General features: G+C 42.5%; 1 protein-coding gene across 9 annotated transcripts in view; it reads left to right on the top strand.

Moving 5' to 3' along the window:
* The first annotated feature begins 436 nt into the window (after positions 1-436).
* LOC116849645 (homeobox protein cut) overlaps positions 437-26,187 on the top strand; it is a 143,035-nt gene continuing 117,284 nt past the window's right edge. For 4 of the 9 annotated variants that reach the window (XM_032827000.1, XM_032827001.1, XM_032826999.1 and 1 more), the window contains exons 1-2: positions 437-773; positions 7,966-9,544. In XM_032827000.1, coding sequence (XP_032682891.1) covers positions 9,437-9,544 — 108 coding nt within the window. In that variant the 5' untranslated portion in view covers positions 437-773; positions 7,966-9,436. Of the gene's footprint in view, positions 2,653-7,965; positions 9,545-26,187 lie in introns of those variants that run through there. The other 5 variants (XM_032826993.1, XM_032826995.1, XM_032826996.1 and 2 more) reach the window with 5 other exon arrangements.

Below are 26,187 nucleotides of genomic sequence, written 5' to 3' on the forward strand. Positions count from 1 at the left end.
TGCACGGTCCGTATCCTCGTGGTTGTGGGTGGAAGGGGTGCTCGATAGCCTGGTGGGGGTAACCACCCTCACGTTCCAGCAGGCTAGTTTCCGTGGTTTCGCGCTATGCGGCGCCACCGTACGGCCCGCGCCAAAGCAGTTCCCCGTTCCCGAGCCGACGAAGTCTTGTCCACCTTCGACGCGTCTGCAACCCTTATCGTCCACCCTTCGTCCGCCCGCGGGACATGTCGACGATAGCCAAACACGTCTGTCGATCGTCCACGAGACGTCAGAAACGATCGTCGGCACAGAGTAACATCCTGCCGATAGGACGTGGTCGCCGCAGCGCGACGACGCCGCGGACAATTCTTTCGCCGGGGTGGAAAAGTGCGTGGCCGGAGGGATGACTGCGAGGGCTGCAGGCAGCGAGCGCTCGAGTTAGTCTCGGCCAGAACACAGGCCCAGTAGGATCATCGCACACGCACATGAGGCACGTGAAGTGCGTGGATCGAACAGACCGATAAGACGCTTCACGCGCCGGATCATCGGAGAGTGCACGCAGTGCTTCGGTGCGAGATACACTCCTTCTTCGTTTCGCACGCTCGAGGGCACTCGCGCGAGTAAGAGAACGCTCCGTGACTGTCATCCTTGAATTCATTTTCCGATTCGTGCGCGCAACTTTTTCCGTGGACGGCTGCGAAGATCAAGAGGGAGAGACAGAAGGAGAGCGTTCCGAGGGAAGACGACGCCGAAGAATAAACGCCGAGAACGGGGGAGAGTCTGTGTCGCACCAGGTGATTGTCACCAGGCGATTGTGATTGTGTTTTTGTGATGATCTTCAGTTGTGACAGTTTCCCCCGAGAGATTTCGTGATGATTTAGTAGACGCGGGTGAGATTGGCACATAGGGACTGCGCGCGGATAGCTCTGAGCTGCCTTCTCTCTAGAAAGATTCTTGTGTCAATGGACATGATGCGTGCACACGCATTTCAATTGCGATCCTTATTTAAAGAGATACGCACGAACCGCATTAGACCTAAAATCTCAAATAGAATGCGTGATTGCTTTTACGTCGAGCCGTTATCATGCAGAGAAACAAAATTTTTTTACTTTTATTAACGGGATATTACGTTCATTCTAAATACTCGGTAATTCGTTCGCTTTTGATTATTTTGTCGCAAATACGTTGAGCAAGAGATACAAAAACGGAAAATGATTTTAATTTGATATTTCTATGATATTGCATTTAGGTATGAAATGTTAGGCAAAGTGAAGAAAATAGTTCACGATTGACAAAAATCGCATTCGACAATAATATGTTAAAAAAATCAGGGAATCATAGAGCGAGTTTCACGTTGCTCCGGAGACGTTACGTTACGACGACAAACATCGTTATTCCCGTTCGGACTAATTTCCGTGGGATTCCTTGCGACGCGCTGAAAGTGTCGTGTCTCCCCGCGAATACGTCATACACGTGCAGGCCTTCCCTAGGATTATCTGAAAGTCGAAACGGGACGTGACCATCGGACGGATTCCTGATCGTCTCGGGCGCATTACGTACCTTTATCTCGAGCGGTCAACCAACTTACTTTACGGCTCAGGAAGGGAGGGCGAGAAACGCGATTCGAGTGGCTCTCTGTCGGAGAACTCGAGACCCGGTTGATAGCACTTAGCTGACTATTATAATTCGCGCGAGTTTCAGATCGACAAACACGTAAACCTTAACGTCTCGAGCACGAGATCGTAAACTTCATTTGCGTTTCAACGTGCGGAGAACTGACGTCAAGTGCGTTCGCGAAACTCGAAAACTCAGAATCGGCGAGAGATCATCATTAGTCCGGGTGATTCTCCCGTGCCAAATTGCCGGTGAATTACTATTTTCGATTATCACGTAGATGGGCGGGCGTCTTTCCGAGGAAATTCGTAGGAAACTCGGTACAACGTTACGGCACGGGGTACTGTGGAGAAAAAGAGGGGCGCACAAAAGACTATTTAATTACGATCGATCCACTGCCGTCAGCTGCACCACTTCGACACCTTGCGCGATCGTCGCGCGGATGTCCCTGCGGATGATAGTTTCCTCGGAGAGGAAAGAAGCTCGCGATTTCTCATGCGATAAGTGTCCCGAGAGAACGTCGTCTCGAAAAATAATCATCGCGGATCAAGTTCAGATCTCTGGATCCCGCGCCACCTCCCCTCGTCGTTATACCCCCTTCCGTCCGTCCGCCGGCTCTTATCCGGTGTAAAAAAGATTTCGCTTACTGTCAGACAGACGGTCAAGTCTCATGTCGTTCCTACCGCGAGCGTGTCGCACGACGACGACGTCCCTGAGCGCGGCTCTTGAACTTACGGCTCTCGCGTACGTCGCGCATCCTTCGTATGCCTCCGCGCAAAAGATATTGTTACAATCGCCGGGCAGTCCTCGAAGAGAATCGCGTTGCTCCTCGAAGACCAATGGCGGGGACAGGGCGGCGGAAGGGACTTTATCGTCGACCAGTATATTGAGTAGCGTGCGACCGCTGGAAGAAAGTGAGTCTCTCTGCTGTGAGCAGCAAAATTCCAAGACGACCGTGACGCACGACGTCTCCGTCGCGATTCCGTTTTCGACAGCCGCAGCCGGGGACTTTTTTGTTCGAGCCGTTCGTGCGCGATGTGCTAGACGTTCCGTGACAAGGTAAAGAAATCCTGCCGATTGCACGCCCAAAATTCTCGTTTCGGGAATTCGTTTAAGAGACATCAATGAGCTATCTCGCTCTTTGACAATACTCTTTCTCTCTCACTCTTGTCATACGTTATTAGCATGTTAATTCCCAATACGTCGCTTCTCATCCCGATTGTTCTCCGGCCGCGAAAGGGACTCGTCTTGCAATTTTACCGGTTAACGGAACGACAAAGCGAAAAAGAGAGGAATAAAATTTTGTATTTTGTTTATGTTAGAAATCACTGGCGGGATTAGTTAGAACGGCTTGCGGCACACGACATTCGGCATTTCCGATTTTTGAAGGACAGCCGGGAATTAAAAACTTTTATCCCCGACAGTCGTGTCTTTTTCCTTTTTGCGTCCTTCTCCTTTTTCCGCGCGACACGTGTAAAAATCCGCGACGGGCGACGACAATGGTGATTTGCATAAAGCAAAACGCGATCGAGAAACCGCGGGCGCGTAAGCGATGCAGCGGCGACGCGGAAAATGGCCGAGAAATTCGGTTTTTGTTCTCATCGATGGACGATGTAAATGCGAAACCCGCGCGCCGCTACGGACGCACGTCTGGGAAATATGTAATTTAAACTCGAAATGATTTGTCGCAAGTGAGTTATTCCACGGTACATCGAAATCCGGGCAGCACGTCGCATATCAGACGACGCATTAACTTGTCGTACTATTACGAGAACTGACCGGCCATATCGTGTATATACGAGCAGTAAAATCGTCTCAACGGCATTGCAAAACGCGAGGGTGTATTCGTGTTTTTGGCTAATCGCCGAGCGTCTTCACACGGTCGAATACTTTCGGCGTAATATTATCTCTTTATCGTAAATATAAACGATCGTTAGGTATCCGATTTCCGCACGAGCCGCGATTTTTCGCAACGCGCGAAATGCCAGAAAAGCGAATCGGTAAGAAAGCAATCCATTGTATGTCACGCGACGATTTTTATCTAGAAAAATTTTTTAATTCGTCATATTTCGGCTATATTTCTGGTCGGTAATTTTATTACGTGCAGAAAACGAACGTAATCCGCCGAAAAAAGGGACAAAAAAACGTTCGTTTGGATTTGACATTCTCTGAAAAATTCGGTAAATCTCCCCCGTTGCAAAACAAATAACTGCTCTCGTATTAATTATACCGATAACAATATAATTTTGCGATGCAAAGGCTATTTTGAAGAATTTATAGACCGTATCTCTCGAATAATGAACTAAAACCGATAGAACTGTGTTCAGAATATGTCACTGAAAGTTCATATTATTTCATTAAACGCGCAGTAACGAACTGTCAGTCAAATTTATCCGATCAAGAATAACCTCTTCGATTGTAATTCTAATTATCTGGCAAACCTAATGCTCTCGCGCGCCCAGCTTTTCTCGGTATTATATAATCAAGCGGAAAATTTTATTCCCTCCGTCGTCTTCTATGTTATATTTATTTAGAATTCACTATTACGGTGACATGAGCTAAAAAATCACACAAAATTTTTCGATTCTCACAGAAAAGCTCCGACCTTTTTGAAAAATTTTTTCGTCTTTTGTATCGATTCCAACAGTACTCTTTGGTGCGTACAATGAAACTGTTGGTATCGACGAAGAAAATGATTCACGAGAATTCTCAGAATGAACGGCAATGCGAATTAAAGTTGTAAAAATTGCATCTCTTCCCGGAGTTACGACGACGATACGACACGGAAGGGAATATGATTACAATTCCATGCCCGCGCTAAATATACAAGATATTTGTATCCGCCACAATTGTTCCATAAATATTACCCGCGCGGGGGGGCAGGCGAGGCGCGCGAGAATCCTCATGTACGTACGATAACGCGATGTGCCGTCAAGATTCAACATTTCGCTCCGATATGTGTCTACATGAGCGTTTTAATTATATTCGAGGGGTGTCTTCGTTCTATTTAAAACTTAACTTAAGCCCCCGCACTTTCTCGTGGTCGGCGGAGCGAGTGCGCGGAGAGCACTGTATCCACTACCGCATAACGTAGCGTTCGTTCGGATCACCGCCTCTGCCAACAATGTATCCGAGTGTGAACGCCACATTATATTTCTAACCGTCGAAGACGTAAGACGCGAGAATTGCTAACTCCACTCGCAATACATACGCGCGCGCGTGCATGCGGATGCACATGCACGACGCGTACGCCGGCCGGCGTTGACAAACTAATCCCCGCGCTATACCGGGTGATCGTAAAGTACGCGCTGACAAGCCGGCGGTCGTGTAGTATTTTCGTGGTCGAGTCGCGCCTGATAAATTTCACACGCTAACCTCGCGAGTGAACTGACATAACCGCGCCGCAACGGTCTCGAAAACTAGAAGTTGATGAAATTTCCGCGAGCTTTGTGACGCAACCGATACTCTGCGCATATCGTTCTCGTGGCGAAGTGCGAGCGTTTACAAGCTCTGCCGAAACAACATTTTGCTCGAGAACCGGGATTAATGCGAGATTATGTTAATATTTCATTCGACTGATAATACTTTATTAGCAATCGTTTTGTTCAAGGTACTAAAATTTGACAAATATATATATATATATATATATATATATATATATATATATATATATCACACATAATATTATTCGGTGACAGATGTAACGTGAAGAGGTTTCTCCCCATTAATTATTACACGCGACATCCGCTTCTTCGTGCCGCAACGATTTTCGATTATCGCTTAGCTCCATGCACCGTTCGAGAATACATTCGAGACGAATGGTATCCTCTGCAGAATACGAAAGCAGACATTGTCACATTAATAATAACTATCTAAAGTTTCTTAAATTAACGGTCGCGTTAGTCATTGGAACCAATCCTGAACTGTTGATGGTATTAGCGTGGATATTTGATCATACGAAATCGATCAGTATATTACAATTTTGTTGCGTTGATCAAACAAGTAACCAATTTCTAAGTAATTTTATTTTAATGACGATGCGTTCAAATATCAATTCAATATCAATCTAACATCAATTTAATATCGATCTAATATCAATTGCTTGTATCGATCTATAATAATGCCACAGTACTATCAGCTATTAATAACATGTGAATGCCATAAAAATTCCGAAAACTTAATTAGCTTTTTATTCAGTTGCTAATAGAGTTATTAGTGGAGTCTCTATATGCTATCGTAACTATAATTAATAGATACTTCTTTCAATCTCAGTTTAGAGTTTCATGAAAAAATATTTCCATACGTACGCATATCGCTTGTGATATGCAATATTATATAAAATTTCTCGTGTGATATTCAACTCTTAATTTGTTACACCAGAAATTCGTTTAGTCAAAACTGAAATAATTAATCCCTACGAGGCTGAAAATCAATACGGCAGACAATCAGTATGAAAATGAATGGTACGTGTGCTCGTACATGCGCCGAGTTCGATACCAGTTAAGTTAACTGGTGCGAAATGGGTTTACCGCGGTAAAAGGCGGGTTGTACCGGCTAACCCCTTCAGTGGGCTATTATCTGCACGCGTGTGCCCTTAGCCTATTTTTTTATTTACGACGCGTAAGTCGACCCCATAACATCGCGACAAAAACAATTCCGATATAAGTAGCTTGCTAGTGTTTCTTTTTTCTTTCATCTGGCAGATAAAATTATAACAATATTTTATCGAATTTTTTTACTATGTGCACTAAAAATTCCTCTCCTGTCCGTTGATACAAGTTACAAGTACAATCACGTGTTCTAATTGGCTAAACAAAAATGGATATTTGAAATAAAATAAACAGACTTGTCAGGAAATCTCTCTGCCTATGTCATGAATTCAATTCAACTATTGAAACAACGATTAACCATTTACATTAACAACATGATCTCTTTTATCAAAGTGAGTGATGTTACCGGCTGAAATTAGTGATGTCAATTCCAGACGCCTGAATATTTTGAATATTTCAAGTACTATCCGAGAGATGTTTTGAATACTCAATACATTTATAGTATTATACGAGTACTCCAGTAAAATCAGCGAATTTAGATACTCAGGTTATATTGACAGCACTAATTGAAGTAGCATCCAAGTAAGCTGTTGCATTTCAGTGCTTCAATTTCAACTAGATTAGATTCACGGAACAAGAAAGAAATTTGTTACTGTTTTTATCTTCTTTTAGCAATTTTTGAGTAATCAAGTGAAAGAGAAGCACTGGGAGTAATAGCGAGTACACTACGGCGGTGGGAGACTTTGGATAGCCAGTAAATTCATTAGCATAAATGACAGTTTGAACGATTTTATTTCCGTAATCATAATTTTCCTACAATTTTTTACTTTTAAACTGAACATAAAAAGTCGATGAAAAAAAGTTCTACTTGACGAATAATAGAATTTTGATTTCTAGTTGAAAAAGTTTTTTATTGCGCGTGATAAAAAAATTTAATGCACAACTGTCATTTACAAACTATTATTTAATTCCATTGTTTCTTACAATATTTCAAACATCTCTTTTCCTTTCTCATGTCTAGTGCTCTTCTTCAATTACGACTCTGTAGTAATCAAAATTAAATTTTGAATTAAAAACAAAATTTTAAAAACGCTCATCTATCATATTTCTATCAGCATTTTGTATATAATAATTAATCACAGATAATTCAATCTATACTCAGATATTATACACAAAATTTTTATATTGGTAAAAAATTTGTGACTTTGCTCTATCGAGTCATTGATAAAGTATTGATAAAGCGTTGGGATCATTTTGGGGATTGTCAAAAACTTTTAACTTGAATGTTTATCCAAAAAAAAGGCTGTTTACTTATACCATCAAGACGAGGGATTTTGGCGGGCTTAAGAACCTAAGGGCAGAAAGAGAAGGAGAGAGGGGTGGTGGGAACGGGAGGGGGAAGTAAAAAGAGCAAAGTCTAAAAAATGAAACAAACCGATAGACAGAGCGAGAGGGGAATAGATCGGATGGAAAGGATGGGGAATGAGAAGAAAAAGAGGAAGGAATGAAGAAGGGAACTAGCGATCGGCAGGGGTTGGAAAAGGGCGGTCGGGGAGTTGAAAATATGAGATCCGCTCTGGTAGGGACCACCTAGCCAGCCTCCGGTTCTTTCCGCGGCCTCCCGCTCCTTCCCGCGGCTTATCCCCACCGCCGTGGTGTCCTTTCCGAGATCAGACGGTACACGAGCATGGTGGGGGTGCTCTCAGAGCGTAGGATTGGTCGCGCTGGGGGCCGGCCTACTCCCACTACGTGTCGCAATGTCCGCCCACTCCCTACCAATAGCTCTGCGCCTCCTCCAGGCATTGCATCGGTCGTCCGGTAGCTCTTAGTTTCAGGTTAGGAGCCTGCTAGGACGGGTCTCGTTCTCTCTTCTTGAGGTCATTCGGACAAGAGCGGACGAGAGGGTTTGCAAACCGGGTGCACCAGTGGAACCACGAGGGAGGAGGAAAAGGGAAAATACGGGAGGACATTGAAAAACGTAGCGGCCTCTTACTGCTCTGCTCTTCTGCATAAGTGGGATGTGACATCAGACTTGCTATCAGGTCAACATCGATGAGGCTCGAGAGACTCTGTCAGGAGCGGATTACAAAGAAGAATAGATTTCGGAATCGCGGGCCGTATCGATCAAGTGTTACTCCAAGTGTCACCAAAGTGTTCCGAATCACAAAGTGATCACCCTCGCGACTTGGAAGGGACTCCGTGTTTCTATCGCCGTGTTTGTTTTTTGTGTAGTCGATTGTGCATTCAAAGTGAGCGAGTGTCGCGGACTAAATCCTCATTGGTGAGGAACATTGCTCTATTCGTGTGATGCGGCAGCGGGAGACCTGCTCGCGCTATCGCTACGTGGACGACAAAGACGAGAAGGTCGATGTTAATGTCAGCGGACTGTTCGTGAAAGACTTTGGGTTCGTGACGAGTCTGCGGATGGTCCGGGTCAGGAGTTCCGAGACTACCTAACGGATCATCACGCGACATCACGACCCGTCGATCGGGAAAGATCGAGACGCTCAACATAGTGTTAATGATGCCGCGGTACCGAGCACGGTTTCGACAAAAGTGAAATTATCGACTGATTCCAGTCAGGATTTCCAGTGTCGTGTCGGGCTCAACGTCGGTCAGACGAACAACCTTAATGACAGGGTGTCGCTACATCACAACCCAAATGATCGGCTGGGATCATAGATCGACGAGGGAGAAACCGATCGCAAAATATTCCATTTAGATTAAACTGATAGATATATCTAGAATATATACTGTGTGAGTGAGATAATTGTATCGAACGCGCGGGGTGCACACAGCACAGTCGGAGAAAGCTTTCGAGAGGGAAACTCATGAAAGTCAAGTGTGCGCGGTAGAGTGTCAGCCCGGCAATGTTGATTGCGAGGCAATAACACGAAAGTGCAAGCTGTTGAGTGGACGCGTGCCGCACTTTGCGCTACGTCGTGGACTGCCAGTGAAAGACAGTACCGACGGAACCGCCACCTAAAACGTGTTCCCCGATTGCGATCGGCAACGGAGGCGGAGGAGGAGACGGCGGCGGAGGCGCCAAACGAGGAAGAGCAGTTTTGGGTCCGCCGGAGAAGCTCGAAGCCGTCAAAGTGGCTTCGTCACTGGGGCTCCAAGGGCCTTCAGCGCCGATCGGGGCCCAACTACTGGCTACTGGTGGTTCGGAGGATGCGCCGGCCGCGACCTTATACCACGCCAATCTGGTAGCCGGTAGTAACACCTCTGTCGTGACAGCGGCGCTCCAGCAGCCCATCCTAGCGAGTCTGAACTCAGCGGCATTGGCCAGCATGCAGGCCTCCGCGGAGGCCAACTCGCTGGATATACAGGCCATGCAGTCCATGGACTGGCTCTTCAAGAAGGAGCGCATATACCTGCTCGCCCAGTTCTGGCAACAGGTAAGTGTACGACACTGTCTACGTTCGGTAACTACCGAGGGAAGTTTGGTGCTGTTGATTAGTGCGGATAGGGGGGGTGAATAGGCTAATCCTTCTCGCGCCGGCCCTCATGCAAGATTAAAGTGGTATTACGGTCTTCGCGATCGAGTGAACTTCATCGAGGAGAGTCTGGTGTTGCCGATCAGTGCGGAGCGCAGGGAAAAATCGGAGGTCTCTTTCTGGAGCGTTCTACGACAGAGAAGTGATCGCGATCGTTGGGATTGCGTTAACTCAGCGATGAGAATTGGTGCGGATAGGTCGAATAACGAGTAGTTTTAGATCACGCGAGAACGAAGTGATCGTGCCGATTGGGTGTATTTGGTATTGAGGAAGCTTCGTGAGTGTGCGTTCGCTCTGCGTATATCCGGAAGTGGGCCGCTCGGCATTGGCGTGGGGTGAGATAATCCCGGAGGGTTGCCGGAGGGTTCGTCCGTGTTACGCGTTCGCTGCTAGTAGAAACGTTTAAATCAGAAAATCTACTCGATGCGGGTAACCGAGTCACTCGATACGCTACCGGTGTTTACGCGTTGAGTACAGGACGCGTGTGCATTATTTGCAAGGAAAATATACAGCTTTTCAAGCCGAAAGGCCTTACGCTTTCTCTTTTAAATACGCACTGATACCGTGCTATAAACGTCACTGTAATATGTTAGGGTTATGAGCCATTGATGTCATTGCAATTTTGATAACTGAAATTATGAATTACCCGCACAAGATTACGAATAGGTTTAAGTTAAAGTTATCGCGATACCAGATACATCGAATATAAGAAAGATACTCAATATTCACATATTTATTTCTGATAAAAAGATCATTCTCAAATCATCTATCAAAATTTATTGGCAACAATACCAACTTATCTGCATGACGTACCGTTATAATCTTACTTTAAATTAAACGTAATTTTGCTGACGCAAAACTCGTAAATTTTGCACTTTATTTGACACATTTGAAATTTGCGCGGATATTCTCATTGACAGCAAAGGGCTACAGTGTGGGAGGAAGTGAAAGATTGTTTGCCCTCGGGTCATCGAAAGAATAATATTTCGAAGTATAAGCGAGAATATGTTGCCGGTCAAAACACAAAGAGAGAAAGAGAGAGAGAGAGAGAGAGAGAGAGAGAGAGAGAGAGAGAGAGAGAGAGAGAGAAAGAAACAGAGAGACAAACTTTAAAACTAAATTTTAATACACAATAGACATCGGCAGAATATATTAATACTTCACTAATTCCGACAAATTTAGAGAGAGGAACGTAACCAAACGCCTCCGAAATTATTAATATTTATGATCGTTTGTTTCTCGCACCTGTCTTAAAACCGTGTATATTCATTATTATTGATCATCGTATATCGGACTATATCCCAGAAATTGTCGCGATCCTACGTTAAATTTTCGCGAAATTTACTTGCCGATAAATAAAAGCGTATCACCTGTCACATCACTGGCAGTGTGATCTTTAGAGAAAGCATACGGATTTAATTGACAGGCGAGCATCGGAGCAGTTTAATTATAACTCGCGCTTTAAGAGCATATACCGCCAGCACAAAGTTATGTGTTTCGACAAATGTTGACGAACTGGAACGTACAGTAAGAGCAGTCAATACGAAAAATTAAATAATACGATTCACCACGTTTCTCTGACAATATTGATAAACAGCGCGATCCACTTGTATCATGATCGGACCAGTCGTTTACTGTAAAACCTCTCTTTGTAACTATTTGTATTGTTGACTATTAGTAAAAAAAAAAAGGAACGATCTGCTGCACGTTTCGCGAGGGCAAAATGAGAAGAGATTAAAAAAGGTTTAGCATGTCCGTAGTTGATGAATGTACGGCTGTCACTGCACCACGCGCTATGATTTATAAGTCGCTTGCTCATTAAGATAATTTGTACGTTTGAAGCGTTTTGTCGAACGTCACTATCAAAAACGCCGGGTCTTCGGCAACTCGAAAATAGAATTGCTTGTCAGTTAGCTCCGTAAATAATTTCAGGCTGTCCGTTAGTGGTAAATCTTCCGTGCCGCAAAATCTTTCGGCACCTCGTCCGTAATTGCTCGTTGGTCAGATTCTCGGCCACTTGGCCGATTCTAGGGTCGAACGGCGAAGGTGTGAGGGTGGCTAACATCGAAGTTTCCCTAGTGCGGTACTTGGTGTTTGGAGGATAGTTTAGCGATTTGGGGATGGCGCGGCCGACTTGTGGCAAAGTGGCCGACATAGAAAGGGGTTGTCGCTCGCTGATAAACGATAAGGCCCCACCGAAACGTACCAATGTTAATGACTGGACGCAGGAAATGCAGACGTTCATCGCATCCTTTGATTAGAGAAAGTCAACCGCGGAATGAAAAGGGAAATAATCAGACAGATGTGAATGAACGACAAATTCCGTGACGAATTCGATACTTTGTCGAACATTTTTCAACGAGATTTACATTATCATAATTTGTAGAACATTCTGAAATAGCAGCTCGATGTGTCTCTTACCTTTCATTTGCTTTGTCTAAAAACGTGAAACGCTATTCATCATATATTTAATTAAAAAATTAATGCGCATTCGCACACTCCTCTTCCTCTGTTATCTTATCATATTTTTCTCGCTTGCACTTATTTGCCAATAAATAATCAGGTGAAGTACGAGTCTCAATCGTTATCCGCGTCAATATTGACGAACATAAGTTTTAAGAATTTCACAAACTGGCCTAATCTTGTTCAAAAGACGCAATGCGGCGTATTTTATCAGTTATTCCCTTTTAGCGTGTAATAATGTTAACAGACCATAATCAAACGTTGGCAACCCTCGCTCGTTATTGCCCAACTACCGGTTTCCTATAAAATACACCCGCTTAATAACGCGCGAACTAGTGCCGCACCGTCCTTCACCACGAGATTATGACCCGCGCGACCCGAGACTATTAATGGCGCATAGTTTCATAATTATGTCTATTGATTAGGCTACGAACTAATGACGTAGGCATGCCAGCTAACTTCGAAAATTGGAAGTTGCTTCAGGTCAAATCTCAGAATACACCTTAAATATTAGTAGTGTCGTTTCTGCGAGATAATATTTGCCCTAAACGAGAATTATAGCCACAAATATCTTTTTCAAGATATGAGACAGTAATGTCTAAATATCTGCTAATTAATCGTCGCTAATACCCGAGGTGAAATTTGTTGCGGAAACAATTTAAGAACACTAGCGGATTAGTTATAAAACGCAAGAATGTGCTCATATCGCGAAAATAGAATATCTGTTTTAGAAATAACTTGTCATTTGTTGGATATTGCGCTAAGTGTGAATAGTTTATTGCACACTAAATGCATAAGGTATCCGCATGACAAAACGCGCAATGGCATAAAGTATATTGCTTGGTCTGGCGATGCGCAGAAGATTGCAGTGCAATTTTCTGACTCGCGCGCTGTGTACGACAATCGAGTGAGTCTTCCAGCTCGTTAACAAGGTACATTTCTCGACATCGTCATTTTGACTTTTGACGCTGACATTTCGTCAATCTCGCCTATCATTTGAGCAACTAAAGTATTCCTTATTATTACGAATTAACAACTACTTAAAATATTATTGCGTACAAGATAATTGTATGTGCGCGCGCGAGAATACAATTGGTGTGATATTGGGAATCAGGAATCAACCAGTCGTAACAAATCGCTGTTCAATTGAAGGAAAAGAGAACGTATTTATTCCGATCAAACTGGATCTCACAACGTTATTATTTTACGACGGTAGACAATCCACAAAACCGCGCCCGCTTCTCAAAAAAGCGTTAGTTTATATACATTATGTTTCCTTTTGTCTACGTCTCGCGTCAACACATATTCGCAGAGGAAACGCGTTCTTCATATCGCAAAACAACATGACAATATAGTCGCATGAACAGAGGTTCCTACATTGGTTTCATTTTTATTCCTGGAATAAATATAATTTATGTCTAAAGAATTTTATTGAGATGACATAAGTTGTAATGGATCATCTTAACTTGTCATCAAAACATCACATCGCTTCTGATTTGCATTCACTTATATACTGAAAGATTAACAAGATTATATCACGCGTTATACACACCCGAACATTTATTTTGCTAAAAATAATGTGCCTTGGTAGTTACAAAGTGCACCGTTAACCATTTGTTAATTAGAAGACTTCTCTCTCTAAATATGTAAATCAATCATTGTAAATTAGTCACTGCACAATTTTCTTAGTGAAATCAACACGAGAAATCCTTTTACCACGACATAACACAAAGGAGACTGCGATTGTGCATCGCACGAGAAAGTATATTTTAAATACGGTTACGGGTTGGTGATTAGTATAATATTTGTTATCAAGAAAATAATAATGTTTACCGTTGGTAAACAGATATGAGTCATTATATCACATCATGAGATTACACAATTAGCAAATGTCAAATGACAATTTTTGCATCATGATCGAATCGAGCTATGATGTGCAGTGTTTTGAGAAATTAGATATTGTCGCAAATCTATTTCATTTTTATAAAAAAGAAATATGTAAAAAAGAATCATTGCAACAATGTCTCCAATTTTAGAACGAAATAGCTACTTTCAAGACCATGATTGAAAAAAAGTAACATATTCAATTCTAGTGATCAAACTTTCTGCTCACCAAACGGAAATTGCATCGACGTGTGCGAATGTGTACATAGCGAATATAACTTCCTTTAGATAAGCATGCATGAATGCTTACAAATAATACACATAGATAGTAGGCATAGTGCGATATAGAGGGCACTTTTATGAACGTTCTTTTATGAAGAACGATTTTCGCATGTAATCAATGGCAAAAAGAATGGCAACGCATTTTTTTTCCGATGTGTTTTGGAAAATAGACGAAAACCGTGGAAATAATCACACGATTTCTCTCCCCTATAAGACTCCTCGAATTGAAAGGTATTGCAATGTTTTTGCTGCCGTCTGTACACGTCCGTATTGACGCTAGATTTATTTTATTTTCATACATTCTGGTGCCTCTATCAAATTTATCTTGAAACAAAGCAATTGTTAGATAATTTTGCCCTAAAAGAAGCATTTTCAATTAATTGACCAATACAAATGCAGTCACAAGATTTACTAATGATAGACCCGCAAAAACGTTCGATCTGTCTCGATCGTAAGCGCGAGAAAAAGGAAGAGATACGATTCCTAAGTATTAATTCTGGTCCGGTCCAGCACGTTCACGCGGCACCCGTGCGCGTGGAACGAGACCTCGGAGCGTACTCCCAATTAGGAGCGTGTCGGCCGTGAATGGACAAAAGTTTTGCCGTAGCTAACTCTGCCTTCCCCTCCTACTACGCTCCTCCACCTCCACGACAGAGCATCCCCTCCACTGGAAGCGTTTCGCGGCTCGCGCGGCACGGCGGTAGGGGAATCCCCAACGAGGTTCCCGAAATCCCCAAGAGACGGCGACACTTATCGAGGTGCGTCGCACGCCACGATGTGAGTCACGCGGACGTGAGTGGGTGCAAGAGAACACGCAAGCGAGCAAGCGAGTAAGAATAAGATGGAGAGAGCTGGATGTGCGACGAGTGAATGAGAGAAGGGGAGAGAGGAAAGGCAAGTTATATGAGCCAGATGTCAAAGGACGAAAGAGTTTCTCGCGAACACTTTCCTGCTCCTACAGATATGACGACTGTGTGACAATTCGCTTCGATACAAATCATTTTAACATGTACTAGATCGAAGGCCACAAATAGTATTACTTGATATCTGAATATTTCAGATACTATTCGGTACCTGAATATCTTGTATTATCCGATATTTAAATATCTCGTGTACCTGACTCTTTCAGATGATACTAGATACCTAGAAACTTGATTACCCGTTCAAGTATATATTTCGAATATTTCGTGCATTTCGAGTATAACCCGATTATCCGGGTATTTCGAATATTAGCTTATCCAATTATCAGTACAACGAGTATTACCCGAGTATTCGGTATTTCGAATACTACTCAGTATTCGAATCTTTGACATACTATTCAAGTATCCAGGTAGCGAGATTGAGATAGAGAGAAACAAAGAGGAGGGATGAAAAGAGAAAAAAAATCGATCGTTATATTATTTAAATATTCAAAACTATATCCAATATGTCATTATCGATTCGATATAAATTTATAGCTACAAACATATAGATTTTTTTATGGCGCTGCTATTGTTTTTATATAACTCTTATACAGCATGTACACAATTCTGTTGTTGATAATTCTGATATATCTCTATTTAATTATTATTAAGTTTGCATAAAATGTTACTTGTTAAATAATTACCGATATTTGGCGCGTATATTCGTCTTGGAATATAATAAGAAATAAAATTGAAGAAATATAAAATCGATAAGTCATTGCACCAAATTTCTTAAAAATATACCGAATCGATAAAACAAATGCGGGCCATACGAATGGAAAAGAGAAGTTCAACGAGTCTTTAAACACTACGTATTTGAGAAGGGCGCAATGACAATGACGCGTACACAAAAAGAGGGCAAGAGCGAGAGAGCTAGGGAGAGGGAAGGAGCAGAGAGGAAGAGAGAGAGTGAGGAAGATACAGAGAGAGGGGCCGACGAAGGAATCATTAGCGTATTATACAGACACAGAGGTGCTGTATCGTGCGGCGTGTCAGCCTCGAAATAGAATACAGAGGCTTATTTCGGATGCGTCGTCTAGTTGGTCTAGTCCAGGCCTGGTCTAGACCTACGTACTAGACCGAGGTTCACCCGGTTTACGAGCTGCTAGTAAGCAACGTGGTCGCTGGGCGTTGAGCGCAGGTGCACACCAGTCGCGTATATATTTGCTGTTCGCCTACTTGCCTTATTAAAATACGCAATGAACGACGTAGCGCACGCAGACGGCGTTGCTTCGTGGCCGTCTCGGCACTCCGCGTCCTTCGACAATTCTTGTCGATCGTCGAACGACAGATTTAAAAAATTGAAATATATACTGGCCTTCAAATATTACTCACAACATGAGAGCACAATAGATTTTTCTTGTAAAATTACGCTATATATTCAATATGATTTAACTTATTTACTTGTTCAAAGATTATAGAAATAGCTCTAATATAAACTCTTACATCCAAAATCTATTATTGTTATAACTCCTGCGCAGAATTAAAATTGGAATCAAGTGGCTCTACGAAGATAAACGATATAATAATTCAACTCGGCCGTATCGCTGATCGCACTAAGATCAACGGTTTAGCTCACATTGGCCACACTTAATTATTGCAGTCCACGCGGAATGTACTTTTTGGATACTGTTACGCAGTTTCTATCTCACGCATCAAGAAAGATGAAGATAGCGCGGTCGGTGATTGATCGTGAGAGCAAAAGAAGAAGCGTAGTTTCCTTATTCCAACTTCTGCTCCGTGTTACAACTGTATCGAAGACGCACCGATGGATATAGAGATAACAATCTGATGTTGTGAATAGGAATGCGAGTCATAATGTGGCCAAGCGAGACTACTCGCGTGTAGACATCAACGAGGAATTCCATACAGTGGAATACGAGGACAGTCTAGACAGCAGCGAATATCTCATCGGAAAGAACAAGACACGCGGCGGTCGTGATCAGTCATATAAAGCAAAGTTTAGTAGTGTGAGATAAGACCCGGCAATAATAATAACAAAGGTTTCTTGCGACGCATCTATCGGCAAGCAGCTGGCCCACTGTCGCAGGGAAGGGAACCAAGGGGGTTATTAATTTACGCGGTCGTTATTTCTGAAATCGGTGATTTAGCTGTCGGAGCTGGAGTCGGTGAGCTCGGCTGCCTCGGCCAAACAGTGATTCACCCACACTCTAAAAATATCCAAATACACGCATCGCGAGAGATACTCGTACGCTGAGCACCCACTAACTGCCGGGTGAGATGCCACGCGAGGGAGTATCGCGAGCTCTCTCGCGATAACGACTCACGTAGGCAGTATCGGCGTTAAATTGTTTTCCCGTCGATAGTTTATTCGATTGCCGAGGTGACGGATGAAACTACGTGATCATATGCATGCCATACGCATGAGAATGCGCGAGAACTTCTACGTTTCTGGCATGCGTTTAACTGCATGATATATTTTCTGTGATAATTGCGTTACACAGCAAATTGAAATATTTTCCCCTTCATTGTATAAAATATTAATGATATTACAGACGGACACTGACGAATTTCATGCATACATAATGAGATATCAAATAATTTTCTCCTAATCTCTTAGATACTATCGATTTAACATGTAATTTTACACGCAATTGGATTTGCATTCTACTTGATCGTAGCGAAGGCAGAAGCGATCACAGAACCAGAATCTGTTCTGCTCCTCGAAGGCCTGGAAACGTCATTCTCTGTCGATCAGCTGTAATAAACCGCCGGTGAAAGTGAGCATAAACGCTTGCTTTGCGAGTTACCTGCGATTCTTGGCTGCTCCATTCACGTATCAATTGCACGTTACAATTTAGAATAGAAGAAACAAATTGCTCGTACTGTCGCGATCGGAACTACCAAATAGTGTGGGTTCTTTGATACCTATGAAACCTATGTGTAAGCACTGTCACGAGAGTCATCTGACACGACCTTCGTCTCAAAGTTCGAACAAATATTTACCGAGTCATTTTGCAGACGTCATTGAGCCGTCATTGACCGTTCCGCCGCATCCCCGTAAATAAGATCCATGGGACACATCAAGATACTCCGTGCGTGAAATCTAAGAACATATTAACAATCCGTGCGCTTCGCATTACACACGCAGATAACGCGTGTTGCTCCATTCATTCCGCGTATTATATCGGCGTTTCGACTAGCCGGCGCGATACCTCTTAATTATCACGACACGACCCACGTGACCCGTGACCCGAACTCTCGTCCCACGACTCGCATGATGCACCCACGCGCGCACACCTCCTCGGTTGTTGCCGAAGGAGGTCCTTGGGACGCTACGCGCGTGGTCCCTCAACTGCTCGCGCCGAAACTGTAAGCAACAACTGTTGGTCGTGATTTAGTATGAGAACTTGTGCGTGTACGGTCGAATGATTGCTACCCAGGCAGCAATTGCAGACGCTTTCGTGCCTGCCGGCTGCTCTTTTCGCGAACTGAATGGCGTGTCGCGCTTGAACAAGAAAAAAAGAAAAAAAGAAGAGGAAACTAAGAGATCCATCTTCTGAAATACCGAATTCTATGACAGCACTAGAAAGATCGATTACCGTAATTTACGCGGTCTCGCGTATTGTGCGCAAGTTGACTTCGCAGCTAGAAAAATCACAGTATCATTTTGCCAATGATTACTCATGCACGTTAGAGTGAGACACATCAGTTACAGTGAGTTCGAACGCATCACCCTATAATGCATAAGTCCGCGTGTAGGTAGTGTCTCGTAAGTTGTGTGCGTCGCGTGTGCAACAGATGCGCCAGGCACGCGAGCCGCATACCTCCATGGGACATATGCGGGTCGCGAACTACGAACCTTCGTGAGAGTCGCGCGAGACCTGTAGTACACGATAGCTGAAATGTTTGGCAGACTCTTTAGATGCCGAATCGAACTACGCGCTCGCTGACGTTCTAATATAAAAAAGTATGAGATGTTCAATATGAACAAATGTGTGTAATGGTCGATTGATCGATGTTAAGCAATGATAAGCACAATGATCCAATATAAAAGAAGAACTTGAGATTATTTTTATCGTATATGTATTATGCTTTTGAAAATACATTTTTCGTTAAATTCAAACTCAAAAGACCACTCGCGTAAATTAGTGTGAGTATGCAGATTAATCGTAGTCTCTGTTGCTTACAACAGAAAATAAACTCTGGCTCGTAAAGATGCTCCGAATAAGCGTGCAGCGGCTTCGAATGCCAGTCGCTATTGTGCTTCGCATTCGGGACCTCCGGCGTTGAAAGAATTGCCATGAGTAAGAGCAGGGACGAGCATCGAAAATAGCGAAACGAGAATAAGACAACGTTGGACTAAACGAAATAAACAAGTTCAACGTGCGTCTAGAAATGCAAGCGGTGTTCGATCGTATCGATAACTTTGCTCAACAATGCATAATAATTGCAATAATTTTGTTTCACATTTTGAGAGGAGTCTTCAAATTTGATTTCATATAATTTCTCAATTTGCAATTATCATAGTATTCTTGCGATCTCTTGTAATCCTTTTCCAAGACCTTGGAGCGAAAAACCGACAAAATTTTATCGTAATTTTTTTTGTTCACGGCAGCGTCCAATCGACGATGACTCTTTCTCCCTGCCTGTCCCTCTCGGTTCTCTTTTATTCCTTTCCTCTCTTTCTTCCATCCTGCTCCACCCCGCATCCGAAAACTATTCAAAGGTCGCTTGGAGCGGTTCCAAAATTCCAAATCGCATGGGACGACATCGCGGCGATTCCTGCAGCGATTCGGGCTTAAGTGAATTCGGAGTGAGCCGTAAAGCGAGGCTAAATAAACTTTGGCCGCAAACATATCTCGTATTCGGCCGCGACTGATTTAAGGGTGCAATAACTGCGCGATCATTGCGCTCGGGCTAATTTACTCGCCGGATTCGATTTCGCGCCTCGCCAAATTTTTCACGCCATGTGCCGTTTGATATCCCGACAATAATTCGCGCGCAAAACAAGGTTGACTGCCCCGCCGATTCTTCGTCAAAGGCTCTAACTGAAGTTCAAGTAATCAGAGGTACAGTAAATAAATGTAATTTCTAAAATATTTTTATCTCATTTCATTTAATCACGCATCTGCTATTCGATACATTACCCGATTATTCTACATCTAATTCATTGGTTAGAAGTTAATTATGTCTTAAATTGATGAAACACGTTAGTACATTTTTAAACTCACTTGCTTATTTTTTTACCGAATATGAAGGTAATTTTCAAAATCGGCAGAAATTTGTCAAACATGAGACTAGTCCGGCTGAATGTATAAAGAGCCACTAAATCAAGAAGGCAAAAGTCTAATTCGAGATTTAACGGATGAAAAGATCGATGAGCGACACGGGCCCACGTGGAGAAGAGCGGTGACTAACACCGATGGTTTATTTACGCGCGCGGAATTTACGATCGCTGCAAAAAAAGTTCGATGTCTTATTCCTTCTTCCCGACATCGTCGTCACGATGGCAACGACGACGGAGGGCGTCACAGGAGGGTGGCACCACGTCTGCGTTCTTGGATACCTTCACATTGTCTGCTTACCGACGCAGGCGCGCGATGCACGCATGAATTTACGTTCGACAATGTGCAATTATTGCAGACAGATAACCGGGGCTGCTTTACATGATTATTAAACGTGCGAAGTGGACGTACGTGGAGATACGAGGGAGGAAGATAGCGGATAAGACGGCCAGGAAGGCAAGAGAAAGAGAAGCGCTCGCTAACTCCGAGAGTTCAGCGAGCGAGCAATTACCTGGGAAACATAATTTACGGGAGAGATTGCCGTAACAGACGAATACATGCCCTCGTGGAGCAAGCGTACCTGTTACATGCCATATTTCCACCTCATTTCACTCGTACGCCCTTAACCCTTAATTCATTTTTCTAAGTACTGTATAATTAACAAGGAACGTAGTATTAGCCTATATTTTATTTTTCTCGCGATTACGTTTAATTAGCGCGCATGAGGCCGTCGTTGTGTTACGCCGAACATTATTTCTACTCTTCACGTGTTATTAATTAATTAATCGTATGTGTTATAATTGTGCGATGCGCCTGACTCCGCTTAACAAATTTATCAAGAAAGTGACAAGGCACTTCTCCGTTATCACATGGATTAGTCGCTAATTAAGTGGAGCGTATTGATAACCGTTAAACCATGAATAGTTACCTCGTGTCATCAATTAACGCTGGCAAACTGAGTATTTGGCTTGCAAGTAAATATTCACACATTCAATTAACCATCTGTTCATATCTCTACGTCATTCGGCTTGCAGTGCAAACTATTTGCTAGGAGAATTTAATGTTGTTCTAATTTTTGTATTATGACATCTCTTGCAATTTATTCCAATACGACATAAGTGTCCGGGCACTTATTTTGTTGCTCTTTCAAGAATTATGGAACATATTGCGCGAATACAGATAACGCCAATTTGATTGCAAATCACATAGCATCGTATTGTCTATTTACCTGCGAGCGGTAAATAGGCAATACGATAAAATAACTGAACCTCGCAGAGTGCGTAATTGCGGATCCACAAATTGAATTCCCGAAACGGACGGTCGAACGGAAGAACATTTGATAAGCAGCCGGAAGTTGGTCGCGGGCAAACACCCAGTTTTCCTCTCGCCTCTGATAGCACGCCAACGGCAGCTGGTCGACGCTGGTCGAGCTATGGTCGATTCGTTCTTCACAAAATTGCCGCTGCAATCGCAAGCAAATATTCGTAGTTGATTTTTCGTAATTAAACTATATTCGGAACTGCGATCGAAACGAATAAAATATGCGAAGAGTTATCGACGACTTCAGGAATAAAAATGTCTTTCAAATGCTATATTACTATTTGATCGCAAGATCTATTTTCAGATGATTGGCAGGAACTTAGTTTCATATACACGTTAATTCAAATAATGTGATATACATAATATTCAGAGCATCGGAATAATTGATAATATTGCATGTCAGAATAGCAAATAGTGATGTCAATTTTGAATACCTAAATATCTCGGCTATTACCTACGGCGAATACTCTGGTATGCCTTAATACTTGCAATTATACATTGTGAGAGAAAAAATATCTAAGAAATAAAAAAATATTCATATGCTAGGTACTATAAAATCACATATTTACTTATATATAATATTTTTCCCAATAAAATCGTTATTTGTAAGAATCATTTTTTTTACACGTATTTTAATACACGTAAAGTGGAATACTACGATATTTCATATATTTTCCTTGTCATTCGTTAGGGAAGATCATATGTAATTGTTGTAACTGTTTTATTTTTGCTCTGTAGCATTTTGAGAAATAATCCAATATGTGATCGCCTTCAATATGTGATTAACTTGATGTCAATGCTATAAATCTATCCTACTGATTTCACTAGTCAAATAATTAAATAATATCTACACTAAAAGAAAAAATATCTGAAAAATTAAAAAAAAATATTCGGTTGATGCTAATAATATATTCAATTAAATTTAAAGTTTTTTATTTAAATAGAATAATTGTTTTCATAAAAAAGTAAAGAGTTTCAAGAAAATATAAATTTTCTTGAAAAGATATATTTTCTTGAAACCTTATCTTTTCATAAAAACAATTATTCTATTTAAATAAAAAACTTTAAATTTAATTGAATATATTATTAGTATCAACCGAATATGTTTTTTTACTTTTCAGATATTTTTTCTTTCAGTGTCTTTCAGATATTATTCAATTATTTGGCTAATGAAATCAGTAGCATAGATTTATGGCATTGACATCGAGTTAATGAGGCGATCACGTATTGGATTATTTCTCAAAATGCTACAGAGCAAAAATAAATCAGTTACAACAATTACGTATGATCTTCCCCAACGAATGACAAGGAAAATGTATGAAATATCGCAGTATCCCATTTTACGTGTATTAAAAAAAATAATTTTTACAAGCAACGATTTTCGCAATGTACCTCTGAAACAGTCGATCCTCCTGTCAAACATTGCACAGTGTATCATTGCACGCGCACACGTCAACGTGAACTGTGGTGGGGTCATCACGGACTGCTAATCATCGAGGTCGATTTGATCCTCCGTCCAGCGCAGGATCACGAGTTGGATCCGGTCATCGGTGGAAAAGGAAACCCGCTATCGACAATCGGGGCCCCGGCGCGGTTCGCTGCGGCCGTCTCGTTTTACGCATGTAAATTCATCCGGATGTGACGTGGTGGCGAGTCTCGCGGTCGTATGAAAGCTAAGGCCATCTCTACCAATCGGCGTCCATTAAAGTCGACACGACGCGCGCCGCGGGACAGCTTTCGGTTTCGCGTTTCCAGATTTCTTTCGCTCCTCGATAACGAAGCTGCGACGCCGCCGCTGCCGCCGCCGCCGGCAGCAGCGGTGACGACGACAACGGCAGAGACGGTGGTGGAGGCGGAGACGACGGTGGCTGAGTAGATTACACGGATGCGGCGCGTACATGTAATACACACCGCGTGTACCACTTGCACTTGCGGTGCGCGCGCGCGAGTGCACGTGCTTGCTGATGTGCAATGTCTAACGTGTAATCGGGACAACCAGCGGCCAAGTCCTGCACGCCACAAAAGTATTAACGACGGCGCATTATTGTTGCGGTAATAGTCGTTTCTTTCAATCCGGTACAATGCCTTCTGGCAATTTGACTGAATGAATTTTCGTGCTTTTCGTCGAGAAAGTATTCTCGTATATTCACATTTTGTCTTTATTATTTATCCTTTAATATTCACATTTACTTTTGTAAGAATTATTAAACAAGCAATTCTCCTATCCGACACCGAATGCGTCGTAGGATTCATCAATAAAGTAGCGTCATTTCACTTGCCAGCTTTGGCTTTTCCTACTCAAATATTTCATTCATGCAGATCTTTTTCCTTTCTTTCCTTTTCCGATTAATATAGCTCGATACACTGATGCGTTATATACAAAGGAAATAACGAGTTGGAGGGGTCTGCAGAGTTGACAATGACTACTCGCGTTGGATTAAAGTTAAATCAATTCTCGCAGTCGTATAATGTACTTTCGAGAGCGAAATAAGGGTGGAGGGAAGAGAAGAGGGAGGGGAGGACAATGTTAATTAATGGCCGCAAGATGGTACGACATCGGACTTGCTGCTGCAGGTGTAATACGCAAGTGCCTAATGTGGAGAACTTCGGTAGGGCTATCGCGAACAGACGGAGTCAGTTAGAATTGAAGGAACTTTTCGCTGAACGATAAACCGATTTGGCGAGCTGACGCTAGTTAGCTGGACACGAGACAGCCATATACGCGCCTAGCCCATTATCCTGTTTCAGACGCGACTGTAATTAAGCCTGTTTCCAAGGATTAGCGCGCGTGCACGTAGTGAAATGTCCTCTCGGGCGAGTTACCTTTCTTTTTGACCGCGGCTCCATTACAGTTCGAAATGACCAGCCGTAGCTCTGGCAACAGGCTTAAGCCGTGAACACAAATTGATTATAGAAATCATTGATTATATACGATTGGCGAATATACCGATAAAAAATTGCTGCGGCCACAGAATAGAATTTCCTGGGTAATTTTTGTGCGCATTGTGTATTCTCGAGAATAAAATTTCCGTTGTATCGCTTAATTTCTTCACACAATTAACTTCACGATCACAAGCACCGAAAGCTTTAACACTCTATCCCGTTGTCGTCGCGACCATATTCGATATCATAGCAAACAAGTGCATAGTGGTAAGCCGTGCTCGCATAGGGCTCCCTTTTTTTTCTAAATTATATCTATTGGCTCGAAGCGATTGAAAGTAATTGAATGAAGCGGCCGGTTATTTACGAACGTTTAAGCGGAGCCAACTATCTGTCCATTCATTCGGTCTTGTCCCTTCATTCATTCATCATTCACTCTCGCCGGTGTACGGCCGCTGCATGTATAGCAGTAGTAAAGGCCCATTCAATTGATCGGTGATTGTCTAAATTATAAGATTGCCATACAATGGCTCTCATCTCGACCTATTGGGGTCCCGTTCGCCCGTTGCGTCACCACTTTAGGGCCGTATCGCAAGCGTGATCACATTAAAACTGTACCTACGAAATCGGTCGATGCTCTCGCTCTCGATCGCCAGGAAGATTCGCGCTCGATGGCGTCGAAAGTACGCCCGGTGTTCGCAAACGTTCTGCACTCAAGTGTCCCGGAATGGAGGGGAAAGTTGCGTTGCGGGTACTCATTCATAGAAACCACTGGCCACCGTGGTGCACCGAGGCTGGATTAACCGTCTGCTGTTAGCGAATGCAAGCAACATACTGACACGTGAGAAATCTATACGACATCTCTACGTGCTTACACGCGTGCATCCGAGCTTTCAAGATCGAAAGCTGCATCGAGGATACAGTCTAGCAGCTCGATTTTTTAGTCAAATTTCACTTTATTACATTCAATGGAAACAAATTAGTCATCAATCAAGCAATCGCCCTCGTTACGTCTATGATCCTTCGCCAACGCGCTGACAGCATTCGTGTACTTCTATCATATAAGATGGCTGATTTATCATCGAAGAAGACGGACAATCGTATCAAACTTTTTGACTGACTCATTACTTGGATATCAGTGCGCAGCAGTGTTGGGCGTTAATCGATCGGAATTCTTTTTGACTAAAATATCGGCAACTCTCATTAATCAAAATTGATCAGTCGTCATACATGTAATTATTAATTTATAATTTAATTAAATAATTTAATCAATTGATGAAATAATTATCCATCAGTGTACAATACCAAACACATTGATTAATAATTAATTTCAAAAATTGTAATTAATTATTGCACAAACTCGTTGCTAATCAAATAATATTTAAGTACTCGGGTAATCAAAATTAACACTGTTCTGTATCTTAAAAGAATATCTTTAGCTATATAATTACAATATATATATATATATATATATATATATATATATATATATATATATATATAT

This window comes from Odontomachus brunneus, unplaced genomic scaffold, assembly GCF_010583005.1.
Source record: "Odontomachus brunneus isolate Ranch 3 - 2012 unplaced genomic scaffold, Obru_v1 Obru_scaffold_122, whole genome shotgun sequence".
In the NCBI taxonomy this organism is placed as follows: Eukaryota; Metazoa; Arthropoda; class Insecta; order Hymenoptera; family Formicidae; genus Odontomachus; species Odontomachus brunneus.